This window comes from Canis lupus, chromosome 1 (genome assembly GCF_003254725.2).
Source record: "Canis lupus dingo isolate Sandy chromosome 1, ASM325472v2, whole genome shotgun sequence".
In the NCBI taxonomy this organism is placed as follows: Eukaryota; Metazoa; Chordata; class Mammalia; order Carnivora; family Canidae; genus Canis; species Canis lupus.
The window spans coordinates 116896661-116918457 of record NC_064243.1 but is presented as its reverse complement, the minus strand read 5'-3'; the positions used below and the strand labels follow the sequence as shown (position 1 = coordinate 116918457).

Below are 21797 nucleotides of genomic sequence, written 5' to 3'. Positions count from 1 at the left end.
AGGCTCCTCCCGGCCCAGCTGGTGCATGAAATCCCCTGTCAGCACATGCCAGGAACATTCCACGGTGCCTCCCCAGCCCCCCTGACCCCAAGGGCCCGGCTCTGGCCAAGGATAAGGGGGAGCAGGTCAGATCCAGGTGGAAAGCTGGACCCAGCATGGGTTTGGGACTCCCCATCTCTTCCCTCCCCTGGTACATGACCTTGGCAAGCCTCTTCCTTCCCCAAGTAGACATCTTTTCATTGCCACCTCTGCTGGGGGGTGTGCAAGAGTGTGTTTGGGAGACTGAGAGTGCAGATGTCTGTGTTCTTGTGTGTGTATGGGTGCATGAGCATGCGTGTGAGCATGGGGAAGGTGAGAGCGAAATGTGAGCTGGGAAAGTATATGCAAGAGTGTGTGTGTGTGAAAGAGAGCCTAAGGTATAAGTGTGCAGGGCAGCCAGAGTGGGTGGAGTGAAAGGCAGCGTCCAAGACCACCTGCACTAAGTGTTATAGGAGTGAGCCCAGCTCCCAATGCACCCCATGGCCACGTGCATTCTAGTTCATGAAGCTTCTCTGTCTCTCCTCCCCTCCCTCCCTCCCTCTCCATTAGGTGGTTACATCTCAGGCAGCCTTTACCTATGTCACTGTCTCTCTTTACGCCTCTACGCCTCTCAGTTTTTCGTGTCTTCCTGTCTTTGTTCTCATCCCCATCCCCCACTCCCCATGCTCTGTCTCTCTCACACACCAGACGCTCAATAAATATTTGTTCTCGGTCAACATTTGAAGACACTTCTTCCTTTTATTTGTTCCTCCATCTCTGCGTCCTCCTGTTTGTCACATCTTTGACTTTCGTGACCATACGTTGCTCGGCCTGCCCCCCACCCCCGCCCCAGTGTGCACACACAGACACTCACATGGGATAAGCTTCTTCTGCCTGCTTATCTCCTGCAGGAATTGGAACTGCTGGCTTCCCCTCCCTGCCTCCCCCTCCCCACACTCCCTTCTCTGGTCTTCCTCCAGGAACAAGATGAGGCATCTGGCCGGAGCCCCCACAGCTCCATCCTTAATGTTGCCTCTACTCTTTCTTCCCTCCCATTCCAAACTCCTTGCCCTCCCCTGCACTACCTTTCCCAACTGCCCCCCACGCCTCCTGGGGAATGGACTGGATGCAGAGCTGGAGGTTCCGTCATAGGGGCTCTCACCAGATGGTGTCCCTCAGGGCGGGGGTGTAGAGCTGTCAGTTGCTGAGACCTTTAATTAGCACAAACCTTCCACCCTCCACCTTGGCTGTTTTCCTTCTCTGGATGCCCCTGGGACCTCAGGCTCTCCATTTTTCCATGCCTGTGGCCCAAGAGAGCCAGGAAGGGGAAGCAATGTCAGGTGTCTGGAAAAACAGCCTTATACGAGCTGACTTCCTCCCCAAGACTCAGGAGTCCTGGCTCCAAGCTCATCCTCTGTCGAAATCCGGGCTCTAGATTCCCCAAACAGAAGCCTGCTCAGGCCCCCAGACCTAGAAGTCTGGGTCCCCAGGACCCACCCCTCTCAGACTCAGGAGTCCAGGCCTGCAGCTGCTTCTCCTCAAGGACCCAAGAGTTCAGGCCTCCACCCCTTCCTCCCACCCCACAGAGGACTTAGGGCAGATGTTGACTGTCTGTGATTTTCAAATCCTCCTGGGCCTGCGTGGGGGTGGGAGGGATTGGTGGCTAATCCACTGACTCTAAGACTTAAGACCAGATTTTCTGACCCCCCTGTCGTCCTCTCCCAACTGCACCATGCTGCAAGCAGGGGACCTAGTTGAGTCCCCAACTCCCCCAGAAACTCCCAGTTCGGGCCATTAGCTTCTCAGTCGACAGAGATCTGAATGCCCAGGCTCCGAAGCCTCTGAGTGCAAGCCCCTGCCATTTGGAGAAGCAAGAATCTGAGCTCAGGAGCAACAAAGGACCTGAACGTGGGCCCCCAGGCCCCGCGGGCTCCGGAATGTCAGGCCCCGGGTCCCAGGCCCCCGGCCCCACTCCGTCGGCTCGGGGTCCCGCCCACCTGCCCCGCCAGCTGCGCAGCGCCCCGGCCGGCCCGCGGCGTGGGAACGCCCCAGCTGGGCGGCAGGCAGCCGTCAGGACAAGCTGCGCGGTTCCCAGCCTCCCCGCCCGCCGCCGCTCGGGCACCGCCGCCGCCCCGCCGTCGCCCGGCAACCGCAGTCGGGGGGCGCGGGGGGGGCTGAGCCCGGACTGCGGGGTCTCGGGAAAGGAGGGGCTGGGGGCCTGGCTTCCCGGACCCTGGGACGTGCCGTGCTTTGCAGCGCTAACGCGCAGGCACAGGGATATTCTGAGCTGGGGTTTCGAAGCGAGAAGAACTGAACCCCCTCCTCTCCTCAGGGGTCCCGGTTGCACCCCCAGGCACCCCAGTGTCCTCTTCCTGACCCGCAGGCCCAGGGGAGCGCCGGGCCCCGCCTCCCCGAGGCGCGGAAACTAGCGAAGCCCCAGGGGCTCCCATTTATAGCTCCGTTTCCACTCAGCGCGGTCCCTCCAGGACCGGGACTGACAAGTTTCTTCCACTCTCTCCCGCCGTGCCCCCCACAAGCCTGGGGGTGCAGGTGTCCACCCCAGCCGGGACGCCCTCCGTCGACCCAGGTGTTCAGGCTCCCAGACCCCAGGTTGGCTGGGGCGCCCGCGGGAAGACCCCGCCCTGCGGCGCCCCATTCATCCGCGTCTCGGCCGCGGGAGTTTCTCAATGGGAAGGGGCGGGGCCCGGGGGCGGGGCCAGTGGGATCCGGCCCTCCCCGATCTCTGAGAGACCCGGGGCGCGGAACCCGCCTGGGTGTCAGCGTTGGAGCCGGCTGCTGAGCAGACTCGGGGCGCTCCAGGCCGGGAACGGGGTGGCTCCTAGGCTGGGGCGAGGAGCCGGGCGCGAAGGGAGCTCCGACCGGAGCGGGGAGAGGTGTGCTGTTGAGGAAGGAGTTAGCAAGGAAGCCAGTGCAACAGCAAGTCTGCGGGATCTTGGGGGCCACACTTTCAGAATGCTGGTCCCCGCCCTCCTCGTCCTCCTCTTCTGCCTCCGAGGCCATGCAGGTACCTCGAGGGGCGGGTGAATTTGGGGGAGGACTGTTTGCCAGCTGCCTCTTTACTGGGTTAGAGGAGGGGGCTCTGACTCCTAGGTCTGCAGGAGAACTCTGGGAGGCTGGGCTCCTGGGTCCTGAATGAGGGAGCTAAGCTCATCGCTAAACTCAACCCTGCTCCACATCCCCCTCCCCGTCCTCCTAGGTCTGTCGCCCCATTTCCTGCAACAACCAGATGACCTGGTGGCACTCCTGGGGGATGAGGCCAGGCTGCCCTGTGCCCTGGGTGAATATTGGGGTCTGGTTCAGTGGACTAAGGATGGACTGGCTCTAGGGGGTGAAAGGGACTTGCCAGGTGAGACTGTTCTCTCTACTCAGGACGGTTTGGCTCCAGCTGTATCAATGGCTTGGGCTGTATCTGGGGTTCTGTTTTGACGTTTTCAAATTTGGAAAATTGTTGGGCTCGGGTAAACATCTGGGAGGTTTTAGCTTCTTCTCTGGGTGGGTAGTGGGTTTTTATTTGTATCACAAAATATTACATAAATGCAGAAACATACATGCATAGAGCATACAAGTAAGATTTGCCAAAAAGTTACTCGTGTAACTACTACTCATGTCCATGGTCAACTCCCCAGAAGCCTTTCCTATTCCTTTCTCCTATCATAGCCCTCTGCTCACCCCAGAGGGAGTATATCTAATCTGACTTCCATGGCAACTGTTTCTTCACTTTTCTCTGACTTTTTCACCCACCCCCAAGTTTGCCATGACTCTAGACTGAGAGGGGGTTAGAGTCTGTCTGGCCCAGCACCCACTTTGGGATGTCTTTCTGGTATGGGATGTCTGGGGAGGGAGGCTGGGGCCAGGAACTCAGAACCATGGTGTGACTGCCTCTTCCTTAACTTCAGGGTGGTCCCGGTACTGGATATCAGGGAATGCGGCCAGTGGCCAGCACGACCTTTACATTAGGCCCGTGGAGCTGGAGGATCAAGCATCATATGAATGTCAGGCTACACAAGCAGGCCTCCGCTCTCGACCTGCCCAACTGCATGTGCTGGGTGAGGACCCAGCTCACTTGTCCCTGGGAAACCTGGGGAGGGGGGTGGACAGCCAGTGCTAGCTGAGTATCGGAGTCCAGGGAGCCCAGAGGGATGGTCATTAGAGCTGGGAAGATTGGGGCTTCTGGTTCCAGGATCCAGCTCTGACCCCAGTCTACACCTACAGTGCCCCCAGAAGCCCCCCAGGTGCTGGGCGGCCCCTTTGTGTCTCTGGTTGCTGGGGTTCCTGCGAATCTGACCTGTCGAAGCCGTGGGGATGCCCGCCCCACCCCTGAGCTGCTGTGGTTCCGAGATGGGATCCGGCTGGATGGGACCACCTTCCACCAGGTCAGGTCCAAATCCCTATGCAGCCCTTGGCCATGCAGGGATGTTTGGGATCCAGTCAGACCACAGGCTTATCCAGAGGAGAGAAGGGCATGGGAGGGAAGAGGTTCAAGTGTTGGGACCCTTGGTATGTGATTAAGGTTAAGGACTCCAGAGCCAGACTACCCAGGTTCAAATCCTGACTCAACGACTTGGTAGTTGGTTGATCTTGAGTTCAAGGAGCTTAACCTCTCTGTCCATCAGTTTCATTATCTGTACAATAGGGACAATAATATTCACTTCATAGGGCACTTGTGAAGATTATACATGTAAAATGCTTAGAAGTGACACATAGTAAACACTGTATAAGGGGTAGATGAAATCATTGTTATTATTCATAACCTCCAGCCCCTGCTGAAGGAAGGAACAACTGGGTCAGTGGAGAGCATCTTATCCTTGACTCCTTCCAGCCACGATGATGGAGCCACCTTGGTCTGTCGGGCCCGGAGCCAGGCCCTGCCCTCGGGGAAGGATACAGCTATCACACTGAGCCTGCAGTGTGAGTGCAACTAGACACTGGCCCTGAAGCCAGAGACCTTTGGGAAAAGAGGGGCCTGAGGACTGGATTCCAGGGTATGAGGAAGGAGGAGGCTGTGGACCTGGGGCCCTGGAGGCATTGGGAACTGGAGTCCTGGGCTCCCAGCTCAAAAGGAAGAGGATACTGGGGACCCAGAGTGGGCATTGGCAGAGGAGCCTGGGCACCATGGGGACCCAGAGTGGGCATTGGAAGAGGAGCCTGGCCACCCAGCCTGTGAGAGGCTGGGCATTGGACTCAGGAGCTCCACGGAGGTGTTCCAGGTCCTTGCCCACCGCCGACCGCTGACCCACCTCCGCAGATCCCCCAGTGGTGACTCTGTCTGCGGAACCACAGACTGTGCTGGAGGGAGAGAAGGTCACTTTCCTGTGCCAGGCCACAGCCCAGCCTCCTGTCACTGGCTACAGGTGAGGACGATGGTCACCTCTCCTCAGGCCCGAGCACGCATTTGGGGAAGACTGAGATTGGGACGTCCGTGGGTGTCCTTGGGGAGCAGGGACGACGCGAACAGCCCCACTCCCCCCGCAGGTGGGCAAAGGGAGGCTCCCCGGTGCTCGGGGCCCGCGGGCCAATGCTGGAGGTCGTGGCAGACGCCTCATTCCTGACTGAGCCGGTGTCCTGCGAGGTCAGCAACGCTGTGGGCAGCGCCAACCGCAGCACCGCGCTGGACGTGCAGTGTGAGCCGGGGCGAGCCCTGGGTGTGGCCAGAGCGGGGCCGACCGCCTGGGGTTAGGGGCTGGAGGGGGGCGTGGCCGCGGCCGGCCGCGGGAGGAGGGGGAGCGGGAACAGGACGTAGGCAGGGATTGGCTGTGCTGGGTCAGAGGCGGGCCGGGGGCGGGGCCGGGGGCGGGGCCGGGGGCGGGGCCGGGGCGTGCGAGCCGAGTTGCCGCCGACTGGCCGCCGGTACTTGGGCCCTTGGGGTGTCGTCCCTGAGTGGCTCATCCCGGGTCAGAAGCTGCATCCCTCCCCGGCCATGCGACGTCTCCTCTCTCTCCTCCAGTCGGGCCAGTTCTGCAGGCAAGGCCAGAGCCCATGTCAGTAGACATAGGGGAAGACGCTTCCTTCAGCTGTGCCTGGCGCGGGAACCCGCTCCCACGGGTAACTTGGACCCGCAGCGGGGACGCGCAGGTGAGACCCGATCTGGGGCCCGCGGCCGTGGCTGGCGATGGACGGGGCTTCCCCTCGAGGTCCTGCCCCTGACGCCCCTTCCCCATCCCAGGTGCTGGGCTCCGGGCCCACGCTGCGTCTTCCGTCGGTGGGGCCCGAGGACGCCGGCGACTACGTGTGCAGGGCTGAGCCGGGGCTCTCGGGCCTGGGGGGCGGCGCCGCGGAGGCCAGGTTGACGGTGAACGGTGAGCACGCGGCGCTTCCCAGAAGGCCGGAGAGCCCGGGACGGGGAACGCGCGGAGCCGGCGAGCGCTCAGCGGGGTGGGCGAGGCCTGGAAGGGCGCGCTCTCTGGACGGGGGCCCGGGGGTAGGAGCGGGACCCGGCGCGGCGAGCCCCCGGGAGGATCCGAGGCTGCCGAGGGGCGTGGCCTGGTTGAGCGGCGTTGGTGGGAAGGGCCAGGACCTGGCCGCGCCTGATTGACAGCCGGAGCCTCCGCGGGGGGCAGCGCTTCTCTCTCACGCGCCCGCAATCTCCAAACCAGCTCCCCCCATCGTGACCGCCCTGCATTCTGCGCCCGCCTTCCTGAGGGGCCCCGCCCGCCTCCAATGTCTAGTCTTCGCATCCCCGGCCCCAGATGCCGTGGTAAGGAAATGTCCCCGCTCTCCTGACCGTCAGGCCGGACCTCCAAAACTGCTGTGACCGACACCCTGCCGCCCTTCCCTCCCTTTCCAATCTCCTTAATGACTTTCCTTTTTTTGTGCCCCCAGGTCTGGTCTTGGGATGAGGGCTTTCTGGCGGCGGGGTCGCAGGGTCGGTTCCTGGTGGAGACATTCCCAGCCCCAGAGGGCCGCGGGGGACAGGGCCCAGCCCTGATCTCTGTGCTACACATTTCCGGGACCCAGGAGTCCGACTTCAGTCGGGGTTTCAACTGCAGTGCCAGGAACCGCTTGGGTGAGGGAGGCACCCAGGTCAGCCTGGGCCGTAGAGGTGAGATTCCTGGCCTGAAGTCTCCAAATCTGAGGATCTCAAACCCCCAAAGTGCCGCAATCTCAAACCCAGGACCTCCAAATGCGGACTACCTCAAACCTTGAAAGCCTCAAAGCTCATGAGTCCCTTGAATCCTGAGTCACCCCCCCAACAGTAAATTCCTTTAAATATAGAATTCTAAACTGAGAGGCCCCCCCACACTTAGGTGCCCCAAAGGAGGGAGGCTCCAAATATGGGGAATTGCAAAATTAAAAACCCCTCAAACTCTAGGACTCCCTAAGGCCAGGGAGTTTAAAACCTGTGGAACCCCAAATTCAAGAGGCCTTAAAGCTGAAGGACCCCAAGCTAGAGACTACAGACTTGGGTATCCTCAAACTTAACGGCCTTTTGAACCCAGACACTTCAACCCAAGCAAGCCAAATCCCAGTTCCCCAGTTCCTCCTTGGGCCTCACACTTAGCCTCCTCAGAACACCCCTTCTTGGGACACCTGGGTGGCTCAGTGGTTGAGCATCTGCCTTCAGCTCAGTTGTGATCCTGGAGTCCTGGAATCGAGTCCTGCATCGAGTTCCCTGCAGGGCGCCTGCTTCTCCTTCTGCCTATGTCTCTACCTCTCTCTCTGTGTCTCTCACGAAGAAATAAATAAAATCTTTAAAACAAAAACAGAAACACCCCTTCTCCTCCCTGTAGACTTGCTGCCTACTGTGCGGGTTGTGGCTGGAGTGGCTGCTGCAGCCATGACTCTTCTTATGCTCATCATTGGGGTGACCCTCTGCTGCTGGCGCCACGGCAAGGGTGAGTGACTGAGCCCTACCTCAGTACCATCCCCTACCTCACCCCCAACTGACCTGGCCTTGACCTGGTCCCAGTCCCACCTCTTTGGTCTCTGGCTCACCTTCAGGCCCTGATTCCTCCCTCAACCCCTATGTCCATCTTCTCAGCATCACACTCCTTAACCTACCAGCTTCCTGTTGGTACACAGCCTCTTGACCCAGCCCAGTCCTCTTTCTTCCTGCTCCCTGGTCTCCACAAACTGTGACCCTGCCCCCATCACTTTTCTCTGCTGCCCCACTGTCCCTGGCCTCAGCCTCTTTCTCCAAGCAAAAGAACCTGGTGCGAATCCCAGGCAGCAGCGATGGCTCCAGTTCTCGGGGTCCTGAGGAGGAGACAGGAAGCGGCGAGGACCAGGTAGGATGTCCCCAGACCCAACTCTGCCTCTAGAACAATTCGTAACCTAGTCCCAACTGCTCTCCTAGTCCCAACTGGGCCCTCCAACTCAAAGAGGGTCTGGGTCCCGACAAGTGACCCCCAAGTCCAAATATGCCCCTGACCCACCCAGTTATCCCCTAGACCAAATATGTCCCAGGGCCCTTTGTCTTGTATCTGGACCCCAGCTCCAGGAGCTCTTGGCCCTGCCTGGTCCCCAGTGCCCCCAGCTGAGGAGTTGTCAGTGTTTGGCACTGGGCCAACAGGATCCTCTGAGCACTCCCTCTTACTCAACACCCTACCCCAGGGCCCCATCGTGCACACGGACCACAGTGACCTCGTTCTGGATGAGGAGGGGGCTCTGGAGACCAAGGTGAGTGTTGGAAACAGAGGAGTTCCCTTCACTGGGTCTCTAGCTATCTCCCTGTTTGGTCCCCTCCCTTTTCATGCTGTTGCCCCCCAGATGAGGGGCCTAGCCCCCCCTTCACACTTTCTTCTTGCCTCCTAGGCCTCTTCACTCACCTCCACAGCCTGTTTGCACATCTGCTGATTATGCCCACAATCCTGTCCAGCCTTGGCCTCACTCAGCCTGTGCTTTCCCATCACACCCCCACCTCAGGCCTCCTGGATGCCTCTGCCAGGTCCCCCACTGGCCTCAGTTCTCCCCACACCTGCCCCTTTTGTGAGTCCCCTTCTTTTGAGCTCCACGGACCTCAGTCCCCAGTCCAGAGCCTTTCTCTGTCTCCTATGTACATAGCACGTGCCATTCCACTGGCTTGAAACACTACTTTCCTTCCCATACCTACCTGATTCTGTCCTTCGTTCCTCTGGTCTCAGCCCAAATATTTCTTATTCTAGAAAGCCCGTGCTTCCCTCCTCACTGCCCTGATCATTCTGTGTTCCGCCTGTCACAACCAGGACCACTCTGCCCTGGCCTCCTGTCTCAGCCCTGAAAACCTGCTTGTGCTTCCCCATCAAGCCTTATCACTCTGCCTGTACTTCCCCCATCACTACTCTGACCCCTTTGGACTTAGGGGATTTGCCATTTGCTCCTTGGCCTGGGATCTCCATGAAGGCAGGACCCTGTCTCTCCCCACAATAGATACCTCTAGCAACAGCGTAAGGCATGACACAGAATCAAAGCCTTGGGGCTGGTGGGCAGGTGACTGAATGTCTTGGTCTCAATCTGTCTGTTCCTGCTGCATCTCCTTCCATAGCACCAGGCCCTAGCAGGCCTCTGTTCTTCTGTTGCTGCCTTTTTCTGCCCATTTCCTTCTGTCCCTTTGTTTCTTGTCATTGTTTTCTTGCCCCTTTTTGTCTTCCTATCAGTCTATATGTCTGTCTTTCTCTCTGGGTCTCCACTTGCTACTGTTTCTGTCTTTTTGTCTCTCTCTAGGTCTTGCTTTAAGTGTGACTCTCCATTAGGGACCCTAACCTCCCCCAATATCCTCAAATACCTTAACCAATCCAATTTGTCCCCTCAGGATCCAACCAATGGTTACTACAAGGTCCGAGGAGTCAGTGTGAGCCTGAGCCTTGGTGAAGGCCCTGGAGGAGGCCTCTTCCTGCCGCCCCCCTCCCCTCTTGGACCTCCAGGGACCCCTACTTTCTATGACTTCAACGCACACCTAGGCATGGTCCCCCCCTGCAGACTGTATAGAGCTCGGGCAGGTTATCTCACCACACCCCACCCTCGAGCTTTCACCAGCTACATCAAACCTACATCCATTGGACCCCCAGATCTGGACCCCAGGACTCTACCCTTCCCCTATGCTGCCTTCCCCACACCCAGCCACCCGCGTCTCCAGACTCATGTATGATACCTCTCCAAATGAAGAGGCCTAGAATCTTCAGCTTGCCATAATGGATTGTCCTGATTTCTAAGGAACCAGAAAAAAAGTTGGTGACCTTACTCCTCCAAAACTGAACATTGATGGGAGAGAAAGATCATTACGATCATCTGGATCACTAGTGTACAATCAGCTCAGCCAAAGGGGATGCTCCAAGTGGGAGCAAGATGGCCACTTGACCAACTATTCCCCAGTGTAAAAGAGATTCCAGATGGCAGATGAGCTCTTTGTAGGGGGGTGGGGACAGGAGGTGTTAGGAGGTAGGGGCAGGGATGGACGTTATTTCCAGACATTGAAAGAAGAGATTTCAAGGTGACCGATCACCTATACTGAGAAGACAGGCAACATAGGACAGATTAAGATGGAAGCCAGACCAGGCCCCTGTCCTGGTTCTCCCTGAGGGGCACTTTGCTTGGCCAATGGAAGTGCAGCCAAGATGGCTGTTCACTCTCTGGGAACCCAAGAGAGCGACTATCTTGATCCCTTCCAAGGTCTTTAAAGGTCCTGGAAGAATTGAATCCACCAAGGAGTGAGGATAGGGTGAGAACTGCCAGCAGGAGAGGGGAAGAGGGTGGGGTGGGTAGGGGTGGAATCTGGGGATAAGAATATTTATGTTTAATAAAAAAATGTTGAGAAGTGAATGCGTCTTGGGGATTCTCCTGGCATCATTCACTACCTTACGGAAGGAAGAGGTCCATTAAATCTGCCCCAAGGCCCTTCCTCTACCCTAGGCGATGAGTGGCTGTAGGAACAAACCATGAACCACCTCTCGGCCCTTTATTACCCACTTGGCCCTCTAAGCTCTTTTGACACACATCTACCCAAACATACATGCGCAGATGCACATACAGGACGAGTGCTCCAGTGGGCTTGGGGAAGACCGCATTCTAGTTATTTGAGGAAACAGCAGTGAGCCCTGGAGAGGGAGGGTGAGAGAATAGAAATGCCGGGGTCCTCAAAGCAAGGATGGGCTGAGCCCCTCGCCCCGACGTGCTGGGTACCTGACTCAGGTCATCCTTAAAGGAAGGGCCTGGGGGCTTTGGTTTATGAATCCCCGAGCTAGGAATTAAAGGTCTAGACACCTGGGATCCTTGGAAGGCAGAGCAGAAGGCCAAGACTCCGGGGAGAAAGGGCAGGGGCTTGGTCTCAGGTCCTGAAAAGAAGGTGACTTTAGCCCCGACTCCTGGAACCGAGGGAGAAGGGGACCGGCCCTCAGCTGCGGGGTCCTCCACTGGGGGAATTTGGGGGGCCCGTATTCCTGGGACCTCCGGGGAGGAATTTGCTGGGGGGAGAGGTCTCCAACGCCGGCGCGACTGCAAGAGGAGGCTGATGTGGGAGTGTCTGGGTCTGAGGGAGGGAAAGCCGGGCGCGAGGGGCCTAGGAAAGGCTCTGCACGGCGGAGCGCACGACCCAGACTCCGGGCCAGGCCCCGGCACGCGCTGGGATCCCGGGGCTCTGGGCGGGGGCCCGCGCCGCCCCCCCCCCCGGCCCCCGGCCGCCCGCGCCCCCCCGCCCCCCCCCCCCCCCCCCCCCGGCCCCGGGCCGCCCCAGGCTGCGCAGAGCCGCCGCGCTATTGTCCTGGCCGCGAAGGCGGGGCCGGCGCGGGGCGGGGCTGGCGGCGCCGGCGCAGCCCGGGGGCGGCGGGAGGAGGAGGCGGCGGCGGCGGCGGCGGCGCTGGGAGCTCCTGTCACCGCTGGGGCCGGGCCGGGCCGGGCGGGAGCGCAGGGGACGCGAGGGCGCGAGGGCCGGGACATGGGGCCCAGCAGCCCCGCCGCTCGCGGTCTGGGCCGCCGCCGGGGTCCGCCGCCGCTGCCGCTGTCGCTGCCGCTACTGCTGCTCCTCCTGCGCGCGCAGCTCGCCGTCGGGAGCCTGGCCGGTGGGAGCCCCGGCGCGGCCGAGGTGAGGCCCGGCCGGGTCCTGGGGGATGGGGGACGGGGCGGGCCCGGGCCCGGGACCCGGACGCGGACACGTCCAGGGCGGAAAGCGCAGTCCTTCCAGCCGAGGGGCCGGCCCCTAACGCCCCTAACGGCACGAGGCATCCAGGAACCCAGGAGTTCAGGCCCCAGCCTCCGTCCGCCCCTAGCTTAGGAACTGGCCGTTCCAGAGCCCCCGGTCCCCAAAGTCCACCCTCTTGACCTAGGTGACTCAGCCCCAACCCCTTCCCACCCAAACATGGGGACCCACCAGACAGTAAGACACCCGGTTCCAAGTGTGTTGGTCCCTGGCATCCTCTGGACCCATTTGAAGGCTCCCGCAGCCTCCCAGAACCCAGGAGTCCGGGTCCCCAGCCACCGACCCCCGCCCGACCCAGGATGTGGCTCTCCAGCCCAGGCCTGCAGGGCCCTGAAGCCAGGCCTTGTCGTCTTTGCGTCGGAGAATGGGACCCTGAGCTAGGGACGGAGGGAGGAGGGGCCAGAACGCCTGGGTTCTGGCCTCCTCCCCCGCGATTAGGTTTTAACCCCTTCGGGCTTCAGTGCGGCTGCGCCGGGGTGGGGGCGGAGCCTGTCTCCGCGGCAACAAGGCCGCGAGACACCCCGGGGACCTGGGTCGCCGTGGCAACGGGAGAGCTGGGGCGCCCCCGCCCAGTGGGAGCTGTTTCCCGGGGAACAGTCCCTCTTAGGAGGCGGGTGCCTGGTGCTTTGCGGAGGGGGCTGGCGCTGGGGGGTCTGAACCTCTGGGTCCTACGGAGCAAACGTCCGGGGGACACACGTGCGGGCGTCCCGGGGCCCTCGCTGACCCCTCTGACCCGACCCCAGGCCCCGGGGTCGGCCCAGGTTGCTGGACTATGCCGGCACCTAACCCTTCACCGGGACCTGCGCACCGGCCGCTGGGAACCAGACCCACAGCGCTCGCGACGCTGTCTCCGGGACCCGCAGCGCGTGCTGGAGTACTGCAGACAGGTGGGCGGGCCCTGCTGGAGGGGCGTGGTCAGCGAGCCGGGTCCCCCGAAAGAAGCTAGTGGTGCAAAAGGCAAGGTCCGGGGAGGATGAGGGATCCAAGTAGGCCGGGGAAGCTAGGGGGCGTGGCCGAGAAAGAGGCGAATTTAGGATCTGTTTTTGAGAAACTAGGTCAGGAAAGAACTGTGCAAAGAGGGCCGGTTAAGGTTGGTATCCAGTGAAGAGGCAGTTTAGCAATATGGGGTGGGTCCTTAAAGAGTAGGAATGTCGGTGAGCGTGGCCAAAGGAGAGGCGGGGCTCAGAAAAAAGACCTTTTGGACCTGCTGGATGGGAAATGGGGTGGAGCCCAATGAGAGTGGAAAGCTGGGAGGGTGGCTTCTTCGAAAAGGCAGTTCTAATACAAAGAGAAAGGACGCTTCCTGAGAAGCCAAACCGAGGAAGAGGTGAGGCTTAAGGGAGGACCAAACCTGTTGGGGGAGGGGACAGAAGTGACCAGAAGAGAGATAGATTTACAGGGATCAAGTTTCTGGGTGGTTTGTCGGGGCTTCTGAACAAGAGCGACTGGGGGCGTGGCCAGGGGCCTGCTGGCTGAGATTTCTAAGACTGATTTTAAGGAGAAGCAGAACCTAGGGTGATCACTAGAGCCTTGAAAAGGGACGTGGCCAGTGGTAAGCACGGCTGACAGGGGTGAGGCTGTGGGTTGATCGCCCCCACCCGGTGCCCCCAGATGTACCCGGAGCTGCAGATTGCACGTGTGGAACAGGCGACGCAAGCCATCCCCATGGAGCGCTGGTGCGGGGGTGCCCGGGGTGGCCGCTGTGCCCATCCCCACCACCAGGTTGTGCCTTTCCGCTGCCTGCGTGAGTTACAGACTGGAGGAGGGGAACAGAAGTGGGGGTATCCCGCGGGTGAGATTCTGGGCCCTGGGCTCAGGCTCACGTTAGGGATCTGGACGTCTGGGTCCGGAGTGGGGCAGAGAAATCTCGAGGATAAAATGTCTGGATTCAGAGGAGGGTGGAGCTAGTGTCTGTGGGAAGGTCTCACTCTGGTACCCCCACACCCCAGCAGGTGAATTCGTGAGCGAGGCCCTGCTGGTGCCTGAAGGTTGCCGGTTCTTGCACCAGGAGCGCATGGACCAGTGTGAGAGTTCCACCCGGAGGCATCAAGAGGCGCAGGAGGTCAGGATCCTGGCCCATCCATCCTCACCCCGTAGAACCCGGGATTCCAGTCCCCTAACAGAACCTGAGTCTGGGCCTCAGCCCCCTCTTCCCACTGGGACAGAATCAGGAATCCAGGCTCCCAGCCCCATCAGACCCCAAGCCCCAGGCACCCGGGCTCCCCTCTACCCCTCTCCTAACACACAATCGTGGCATCTGGGCCTATCCTATTCTTCTGCAGGCCTGCAGTTCCCAGGGCCTCATCCTGCATGGTTCCGGCATGCTTTTGCCCTGTGGCACAGATCGGTTCCGAGGTGTGGAGTATGTGTGCTGCCCCCCGCCAGTGACCCCCGATCCGTCTGGGACAGCAGCTGGGTGAGTGGGAGGGAACCTTCCATGCACATCCCGAGGCTCCTGAGGCAGGAAATGGAAGCCTGGGGACCCAGGTCAGATTCTCATTGCCTTAAGTCTTCTGTTCCCTCAGTGACCCCTCCACCCGCTCCTGGCCCCTAGGGGGCAGAGTAGAGGGGGCTGAGGAGGAGGAAGAAGAGGAATCCTTCCTACAGCCGGTGGATGATTACTTTGTGGAACCCCCACGGGCTGAAGAGGAAGATGAGGAGGAAAGAATTCTACCCTCAAGCTCCCATAGCCCTGCAGGGGTCAGCAAAGGTGAGACAGTCTCTGGACCCTTAGTTCCCTCTTCCCTGGAGGGAAGATGATTTGAGGGAGCCTTAGTGTAGAGGCATCTTTAGGCGGGACCTGTTGGGGAGAGAGCTGGGGGGAATGGAAGGGATGGGAGTACCTTGGGATAAAGAAGAGGTGGGAGGGCTGTCCTGTGAAGAATGCAAAGGCTGAGGGTGGTTTGGGGTACCTGGAGGTAGAAGAGCCATCTGGTAGTTCCTAAGGATTATTTTGGGGAAGCTTAAAGGATGGTATAATGGATTCCTAAGCTTGACAAGAACAGGCCCGGTTCAGAACTATATCTCTCATGATGCCCCGTAGCAGCTATGGTTATGTGGACACATGGTGGTCTCCAGCGTGCTCTAGGGAGGGGAGGTGACCTGGCCATGGGCTTTGGGATTCCCTGACTCCTGGCCTTGCAGTGACCACCACTCCAAGGCCCACAGATGGTGTGGATGTGTACTTCGGCATGCCTGGAGAAATCAGCGAGCACGAGGGGTTCCTGCGGGCCAAGATGGACCTGGAGGAACGAAGGATGCGCCAGATTAATGAGGTGATGATCCTAGGAGCCCCAGGATTTCCCACAACACAGAACTCCCTAAATACCAGGGATTTCCTCAGGTGCACATTGAAGCTGCCTCCAAAGACTCCCCAAGCCCCCATCAACCCCTAGCCCTCAACACCACCTCTAAGATGACCAGAGATCCCTGACCCACCTAGAATCCCACTGAGAGGCCACCAACATTCTATGGAAACTCTGGTACACTGTGTCCTTCCACTTTAAATTCTTTCGGAGCCTTGACCTCTTGTGAACCCAAGAGCCAGTGGGACTTAAGGCATCTGGAGCCTCTGAAGTCTTGAAGAGGGATTGGGGAACTCACTGGGTAGAGGGTAGATTGCAGGATCCTGAAGCTCCCCCTTGACCTTAGGTGATGCGTGAATGGGCCATGGCAGACAACCAGTCCAAGAACCTGCCTAAAGCAGACAGACAGGCCCTGAACGAGGTAAGACACCCTCCAGCGGGTCCTAGTCATGCCCGTCCACTGCCTAGGACGCACCTGGTCTCAGCCTGGTTCTACCTGCCCGGTCTCATTCGGTTCCACCCCTTCCTAGTTATAGTGGTCTCTCCTGGCCCGGCCCCCCAGTTGGTCCCACCCCTCTCAGCCTATGACTCTCTCCTCAGACTGGCCATGTTTGGCTTTGTCTTAACTTGATCCTTCCCTCTGAGGGCCCCGCTCTGCGGTCCTGTCCCCAGCTGAGCTCCTGCAGGTGCAGCTGGGCCTTCTCAGCCTCCTCAGCCTCACATCCATGTTCGGCCCTGCCCCCTGATGCTGGTCCCACCCCTCTAATCTCACTTGTACTCAATCCCTCCTCAGTAGGCCCAGTATCAGGACTCACCCATCACCTTCAGGCCTCATTCAGGTTAGCCCCATTCCTGACTCTTGTTGCACTCTTCTATGTCCTATTTCAGCACAGACCATTTCCAGTTGGCCCTGCCCAGGTCTAGAGCCTTACCTGTCCTATAATAGTTGGAAAGTATTTCACCTGAACACCAGCCAGCTCAGTTCCTAGATTGTTCCCACCCAGTACAGTTTACATCCTTAGATCAAGTCCCAGTTGGCCTGGTCCTGCCTGCACTATGCCTGGCCCTGAATCCCCACCCCTTCCATCAGTGTCCTGTGATCGATTCTACTCCTGCCTACACCCCCCTCCACCACTTGGCCCTAGAGCCCTGCCTTTCCAGACTGCCTTTGACCCAGACTTTCCCCCGTCTTCACCTTTCCTGGCCCTGTGCTCACCTCCTCGCCAGCACTTCCAGTCCATTCTGCAGACCTTGGAGGAGCAGGTATCTGGTGAGCGACAGCGCCTGGTGGAGACCCATGCCACCCGAGTCATTGCTCTCATCAACGACCAGCGCCGGGCTGCTCTGGAAGGTTTCCTGGCGGCGCTGCAGGGAGATCCACCTCAGGTGCTGGAGCCGTGGGGACAGAGGGCAGAGGGTGAAAAGATCTGGGGCAGGCCCAGCAGCCTTCATCCCTTCCACAGGCAGAGCGCGTCCTGCTGGCCCTGCGGCGTTACCTGCGAGCAGAGCAGAAGGAACAAAGGCACACACTGAGGCACTACCAGCACGTGGCTGCTGTGGATCCTGAGAAGGCCCAGCAGATGCGCTTCCAGGTGCTCAGATCCTTCCAGCTCCCAAATATCCTGCCATCCCTCAGACCCCAGGGTCTGGGACCCCATCCCTCAGATGCTCTTTCTGTCCCTTGGATTTCTTCCCAAACCTGGCAACCCCCCACCCCTGTGCCTTGGGACCCTTTGTAGCCCCTCACATCCCTACTCTTTGATCCTGGCCACCACCCGCATGCCTTTGACCCCCTTCTTGTCCCTTGGATTCCTTTCCCAGAATCCCCCTCCTGAGCCTCGAATCCTCTGTCCTTCACCCCACTGCTTTTCCATGCAGCCCTTGCTCTGTGCCCTCAAATCCCAGTCCCTAGTTCTTGGATGTTCTCTTCCTGTCCCCAACCACTCCATTCTATGCTTTTGAACTCAAGTCTTGCCCTGAACCACATCATTTCCCTATAAGCCTCTAATCCTATTTCCCTCTCTGTAACCCCTGAAACCTCACGTTCTATTCCTCAGACTTACGCTTGCTTCCTATTTTCTACGCCGTGTTCCTTGTATCCTACACCTACATTGTCCCTTGTGTACTCTCCCTGGTGACTGCTCCCTTCCCTTCTGGCTCACTTCCTTTTCCAAGCCCCTCACTTCCTGTCTTCTGTACATCTTTTCTTTTTCTTTTTATTCTGCGTCTCCAGTTTTCTTCCTCCTGTGGCCCAATTCCTGGCCATTTTACCCTACTTCCTGCCCATTGTACATGTTCCTTTTTCTTGGACCCTACCCTGCCTCAGTTTCCCCATCTCTCCCTACTGCCCGGTTCATCCTTCATGCTCACTCCCCCACAGGTGCAGACCCATCTTCAAGTAATTGAAGAGAGGATGAACCAGAGCTTGGGGCTGCTTGACCAGAACCCCCGCCTGGCTCAGGAGCTGCGGCCCCAGATCCGTGAGTACCTGTGACCCCTGGTTCCCATTCCAGATCTGGAAGGGCAGATCCTGATTCCCAATCATTGCTTCCACCAACACCCCTGTCACCATTTCCATTATTTATTCCTACGTAATAAACTCCAGAACTTAGTGGCTTAAAACAACCATTTTCTTTGCTCCTGACTCTGCCATCTGGTCTGGATTCTGCTGGGTGCTCCTTCTGCCAGCCTTGCCAGTAGTCCAGTGTGTGGCAGTGTCTGGCTAGCAGATCCGCTGGGGACCCTGTCACAGATGGGCCTCTCTCCCTCTCCAGGTCAACGCAGGGTCTCTTCTCCATGGAGCCCCTTCACGTGGTCTCAGCAGGGTACCCGGGTCTCCTCCATAGTGGCTCAGGCTCCCCATACAGGACAGCGAACGCTGTCAGGGCTTCTCAAGGCAGGGGCCCACCTTCTCTTGGTTAAGGCAAGGGACAACCCCAGTCCAGATTCAAAGGCAGGGACCCACACGAGAGCAGGAACACCAGAAAGTGTGACCTGTTGCAGCCCCCGGATCTGTTGTGACTTACTACGGCATATCCCACACCTAATCCTGCTCTTTAAAGAAGCCATTCTCTTGAAACCTCAACCTCCATCCTCCCTTCCAGGGGTATCTCCATCTAGCTCCCCACTTTCCCAGATCACACTTGTGGCTATGCCTGATCACTCTACTGTTAGGGTGCTGTTTATTCACCCAGTTTTGTTTTGAGGCATGATCTCGACTCCCTTTCTGCATGTTCCCCTCAGAGGAGCTCCTCCACTCTGAGCACCTGGGTCCCAATGAATTGGAAGTCCCCGCCCCAGGGGGCAGCAGTGAGGACAAGAGTGGGCTGCAGCCTCTGGATTCCAAAGATGGTGAGTTAACCCAGATATAGATAATCCCAGACTTGGGGGGACAAGCACCCACCCTCAATTCTAACTCCTTAAAGTCTGGGGGTATCTTAGCTACTGCAGTGAGTGGGAGAGGATAGGAACGGATGTCTAAGGCTGTGGAGGCCTCTGTAGGATCCTTGATCCTCCTGCCTTGGCCCCCGGGAGGGTGCGTCTCCACTCTTTCCTCGATGATGCCCTCCTTTCTTCACTGTTCCACCTGTCTTGCCTCCTCTGGCTGCCAGCAGACACCCCCGTGGCTCTTCCAAAAGGTGAGTATCTCACAGAATAGATCCCAGCCACCAAACCCCACTAGTCCCTGAGCCTGGAATGGAAAAGGGTCCTTGGGAACTCCAGACCTGCTGGGGTAGAGTCCGGTGCCCCTTCTGACCGCCTCCTCAGGCAGGGGAAACACCATTCTCGATTCTCCGGAATAAGATAGGCCTTGGGGGTTAGGGTCCACAGAACAAGATGCTGCATCCTCTGGGAAAGAGAAGATGTCCCCCCTGGAGCAGTACGAGCGAAAGGTAGGTCAGACCTATGGGTGCCTGAGGGTAGATGGGAGAGGGGTCCCGGACTCCTAGGTCTGAAGGAGGAGGGTTATAGGGGTGTGGATTCCTTGGCCTGAGGGAAGAAGGGATTGAGGACATGGACTTTGGAGTCCTAGGGAAGAAGAAGGCTGGGGGATGCCCTACTGGGGCCCAGGGGAGGAGGAGGCTGGGGCCCAGACTCCTGAGTCCCTGACACCTCCTGCTTCCCCAGGTGAATGTGTCTGTTCCAAGGGGTTTTCCTTTCCACTCATCGGAGATTCAGAGAGATGAGCTGGTAAGAGGAGGACTGTTCTCGTTACCTAGGGGGAGAGGTCAGAAGTCAGTGACTAGGCTGTGACTCCCAAAGCCACACAGGGCCTTGGCGAGCCTCAAAGATGGCCCCTGCCCCCTGTCCTCTCCATGCAGGCACCAGCCGGGACAGGTGTGTCCCGAGAGGCCGTGTCTGGTCTGCTGATCATGGGAGCAGGTGGGGGCTCCCTGATTGTCCTCTCCCTGCTGCTCTTGCGCAGGAAGAAGCCCTATGGGGCTATCAGCCATGGAGTGGTGGAGGTGAGAAACACAAAGACGTGGTATGGGGGAGGAATGCCAGAGCCTGGCACAGAGGAACTGTGAGATCTTCGGTCAGGTCCCTATGCCCCTCCATCCCTCCGGCCCCTACTGCAGGTGGACCCTATGCTGACCCTGGAGGAGCAGCAGCTGCGTGAACTGCAGCGTCACGGCTATGAGAACCCCACCTACCGCTTCCTGGAGGAACGACCCTGAACCAGCCCCTTCACCCCTTTGGCTGAGCTCAGACCTTCCCTCTTCCTGGCTCCCCAGAACCCCAACTCCCAGCCTGGGGGAGGGGTCTCAAAAATGTTCATTTCACACTCTTTGTGAGGGGGCTGGAAATTCTTATTTCCCCTTTCCGATCCCAAATTCCACTCCCAAGAAATCCCCAGGTATTCCTAGCTGCCTCCCTGCTTGGGACTTTCTCATCTTAATTTATTTTGTAAGTTAATTTATTGTTCCCTAAGGTGACCACCAGCTTGGTCCCAGTGTTTGTTGTTTCCTAGAACTCACCCTCCCATGTGCTCTCCACTAACAACCCAATAAAATCCTTTACCCCACCGTGCCATCTTGCGTCTCTGTGGGGGGATCAATGTGTAATCACAGCGCTGGACACTGATGAGGATCCCCGCCCGGCCCTCCTTCACCCATTTAAACAGTCCGTAGGATCTTTAAGTCGGGGCGGAGCCTGTAGGAAGGGCCGGGATTGGCGTGCAGGGGGCGGGGCCCAAGGACGGCTCGGCTCCCCCAGCCCAGTCCGGAGCTTTCCGCGGTGCTGAACGGTTTGTTACTTCCAGGCCTCTGTTTGCTGAATCCCGGGAGTCGACTCCAAGGAAGTTGTGTCCTGGCAGTTTCTCCTGCCTTCACCCTCACACTCAATCACACACAGCATCCACCCCCAACCTGCGATCCCAAGGAGGGACTGAGACTCTCGAACCCCTCTTCTCATTCACAAGTTTTCATACCCTCTTCCGGAGGCAATAGGAATCCCCCTGATGCGTGGAAATTCCGGTTACATGTCCCAGAGGGGGGTATGTGATGTCTGCAAATGCCTATTGGAACTTAAACCCTCATGCACCTCATTTTGTGGCTTTGGGGTTAGCCCTCTACCTATGCTGTTACCTGTCCCAAGAAGGTTGCTATGGAGATTAAAAGGGCTAATACCTGTGGAGATGTTAGACCTGTGCCTGCTACTTCACAAGTATTTGTTAAATAAATTTTAAAACAGGGACTCCTGCGTGGCTCAGCGGTTAAGCGCCCGCCTTCAGTCCAGGGCGTGATCCTGGAGTCTCGGGATCGAGTCTCACATCGGGCTCCCTCCATGGAGCCTGCTTCTCCCTCTGCCTGTGTCTCTGCCTCTCTCTCTCTCTTTGTGTCTCTTATGAATAAATAAATAAAATCTTTTTTAAAAAAAAGTTTAAAAAATACATTTTAGGGGATCCCTGGGTGGTGCAGCGGTTTAGCGCCTGCCTTTGGCCCAGGGCGCGATCCTGGAGACCCGGGATCGAATCCCACATCGGACTTCCGGTGCATGGAGCCTGCTTCTCCCTCTGTCTGTGTCTTTGCCTCTCTCTCTCTCTCTCTCTGATGACTATCATAAATAAATAAATAAATAAATAAATAAATAAATAAATAAATAAATAAATTTAAAAAAATACATTTTAAAAACAGCATGGTGGAAAATACTTATAAGGCACTCACTCTGTGCCAGGCACCCCTCCGAGAGCTTTTTACTACATTGACACTCTTAATCATTACTTCTATCCCGTGAAGGAGGTACTATGACTAGAAATGGAGATAAGAAGTTACATTACATGCCCATGGTCACCATCTAGGAATGGTCAGAGCTAGAGATTCAACCCAGGCCAACCTGGCTCTAGC

At 58.3% G+C, this 21797-nt stretch overlaps 2 protein-coding genes and 1 long non-coding RNA gene across 6 annotated transcripts; 2 read left to right on the top strand and 1 right to left on the bottom strand.

Annotated features, from left to right (window-relative positions):
- Window positions 1-2778: 2778 nt before the first annotated feature.
- Window positions 2779-10698, top strand: KIRREL2 (kirre like nephrin family adhesion molecule 2). The gene is made up of 15 exons (XM_025421522.3): window positions 2779-3043; window positions 3236-3385; window positions 3936-4085; window positions 4252-4412; window positions 4797-4947; window positions 5285-5390; window positions 5512-5660; window positions 5984-6111; window positions 6203-6335; window positions 6633-6733; window positions 6859-7078; window positions 7767-7871; window positions 8164-8264; window positions 8590-8655; window positions 9767-10698. Exons 1-15 carry the CDS (start codon window positions 2992-2994, stop codon window positions 10100-10102), a joined length of 2109 nt encoding a protein of 702 aa, XP_025277307.1. The 5' UTR covers window positions 2779-2991; the 3' UTR covers window positions 10103-10698.
- Window positions 10699-10845: 147 nt separating this feature from the next.
- On the bottom strand, window positions 10846-12639 carry LOC112643643 (uncharacterized). Its single transcript, XR_003125846.3, has 3 exons — window positions 12317-12639; window positions 11215-11285; window positions 10846-11048 (listed from the first exon to the last, which is right to left on the bottom strand). It is a non-coding gene; the product is annotated as an uncharacterized LOC112643643 (long non-coding RNA).
- On the top strand, window positions 11870-20481 carry APLP1 (amyloid beta precursor like protein 1). 4 transcript variants are annotated; one of them, XM_049110608.1, is made up of 17 exons: window positions 11870-12031; window positions 12889-13032; window positions 13757-13889; window positions 14098-14207; window positions 14428-14561; window positions 14671-14855; window positions 15290-15420; window positions 15797-15871; window positions 16678-16836; window positions 16914-17042; window positions 17831-17930; window positions 18694-18801; window positions 19062-19088; window positions 19273-19343; window positions 19579-19641; window positions 19773-19916; window positions 20031-20481. In XM_049110608.1, exons 1-17 carry the CDS (start codon window positions 11885-11887, stop codon window positions 20127-20129), a joined length of 1959 nt encoding a protein of 652 aa, XP_048966565.1. In that variant the 5' UTR covers window positions 11870-11884; the 3' UTR covers window positions 20130-20481. The 4 variants fall into 4 exon arrangements, with proteins under 4 accessions (XP_048966565.1, XP_025277369.1, XP_025277368.1 ...); XM_025421584.3 differs by having other exon boundaries at window positions 14095-14207; window positions 19065-19088; XM_025421583.3 differs by having other exon boundaries at window positions 14095-14207.
- The last annotated feature ends 1316 nt before the right edge of the window (window positions 20482-21797 follow it).

Excerpts from the sequence above, each read along its gene's own strand:
- KIRREL2 (XM_025421522.3), top strand. The coding sequence starts at position 2,992 with ATGCTGGTCCCCGCCCTCCTCGTCCTCCTCTTCTGCCTCCGAGGCCAT. Across the intron at positions 5,661-5,983 it reads CACCGCGCTGGACGTGCAGT|TCGGGCCAGTTCTGCAGGCA; the intron begins GTGAGCCGGGGC and ends TCTCTCCTCCAG. Across the intron at positions 8,656-9,766 it reads AGGGGGCTCTGGAGACCAAG|GATCCAACCAATGGTTACTA; the intron begins GTGAGTGTTGGA and ends TTGTCCCCTCAG.
- APLP1 (XM_025421583.3), top strand. The coding sequence starts at position 11,885 with ATGGGGCCCAGCAGCCCCGCCGCTCGCGGTCTGGGCCGCCGCCGGGGT. Across the intron at positions 19,642-19,772 it reads AGATTCAGAGAGATGAGCTG|GCACCAGCCGGGACAGGTGT; the intron begins GTAAGAGGAGGA and ends CTCTCCATGCAG. Across the intron at positions 19,917-20,030 it reads TCAGCCATGGAGTGGTGGAG|GTGGACCCTATGCTGACCCT; the intron begins GTGAGAAACACA and ends CCCCTACTGCAG.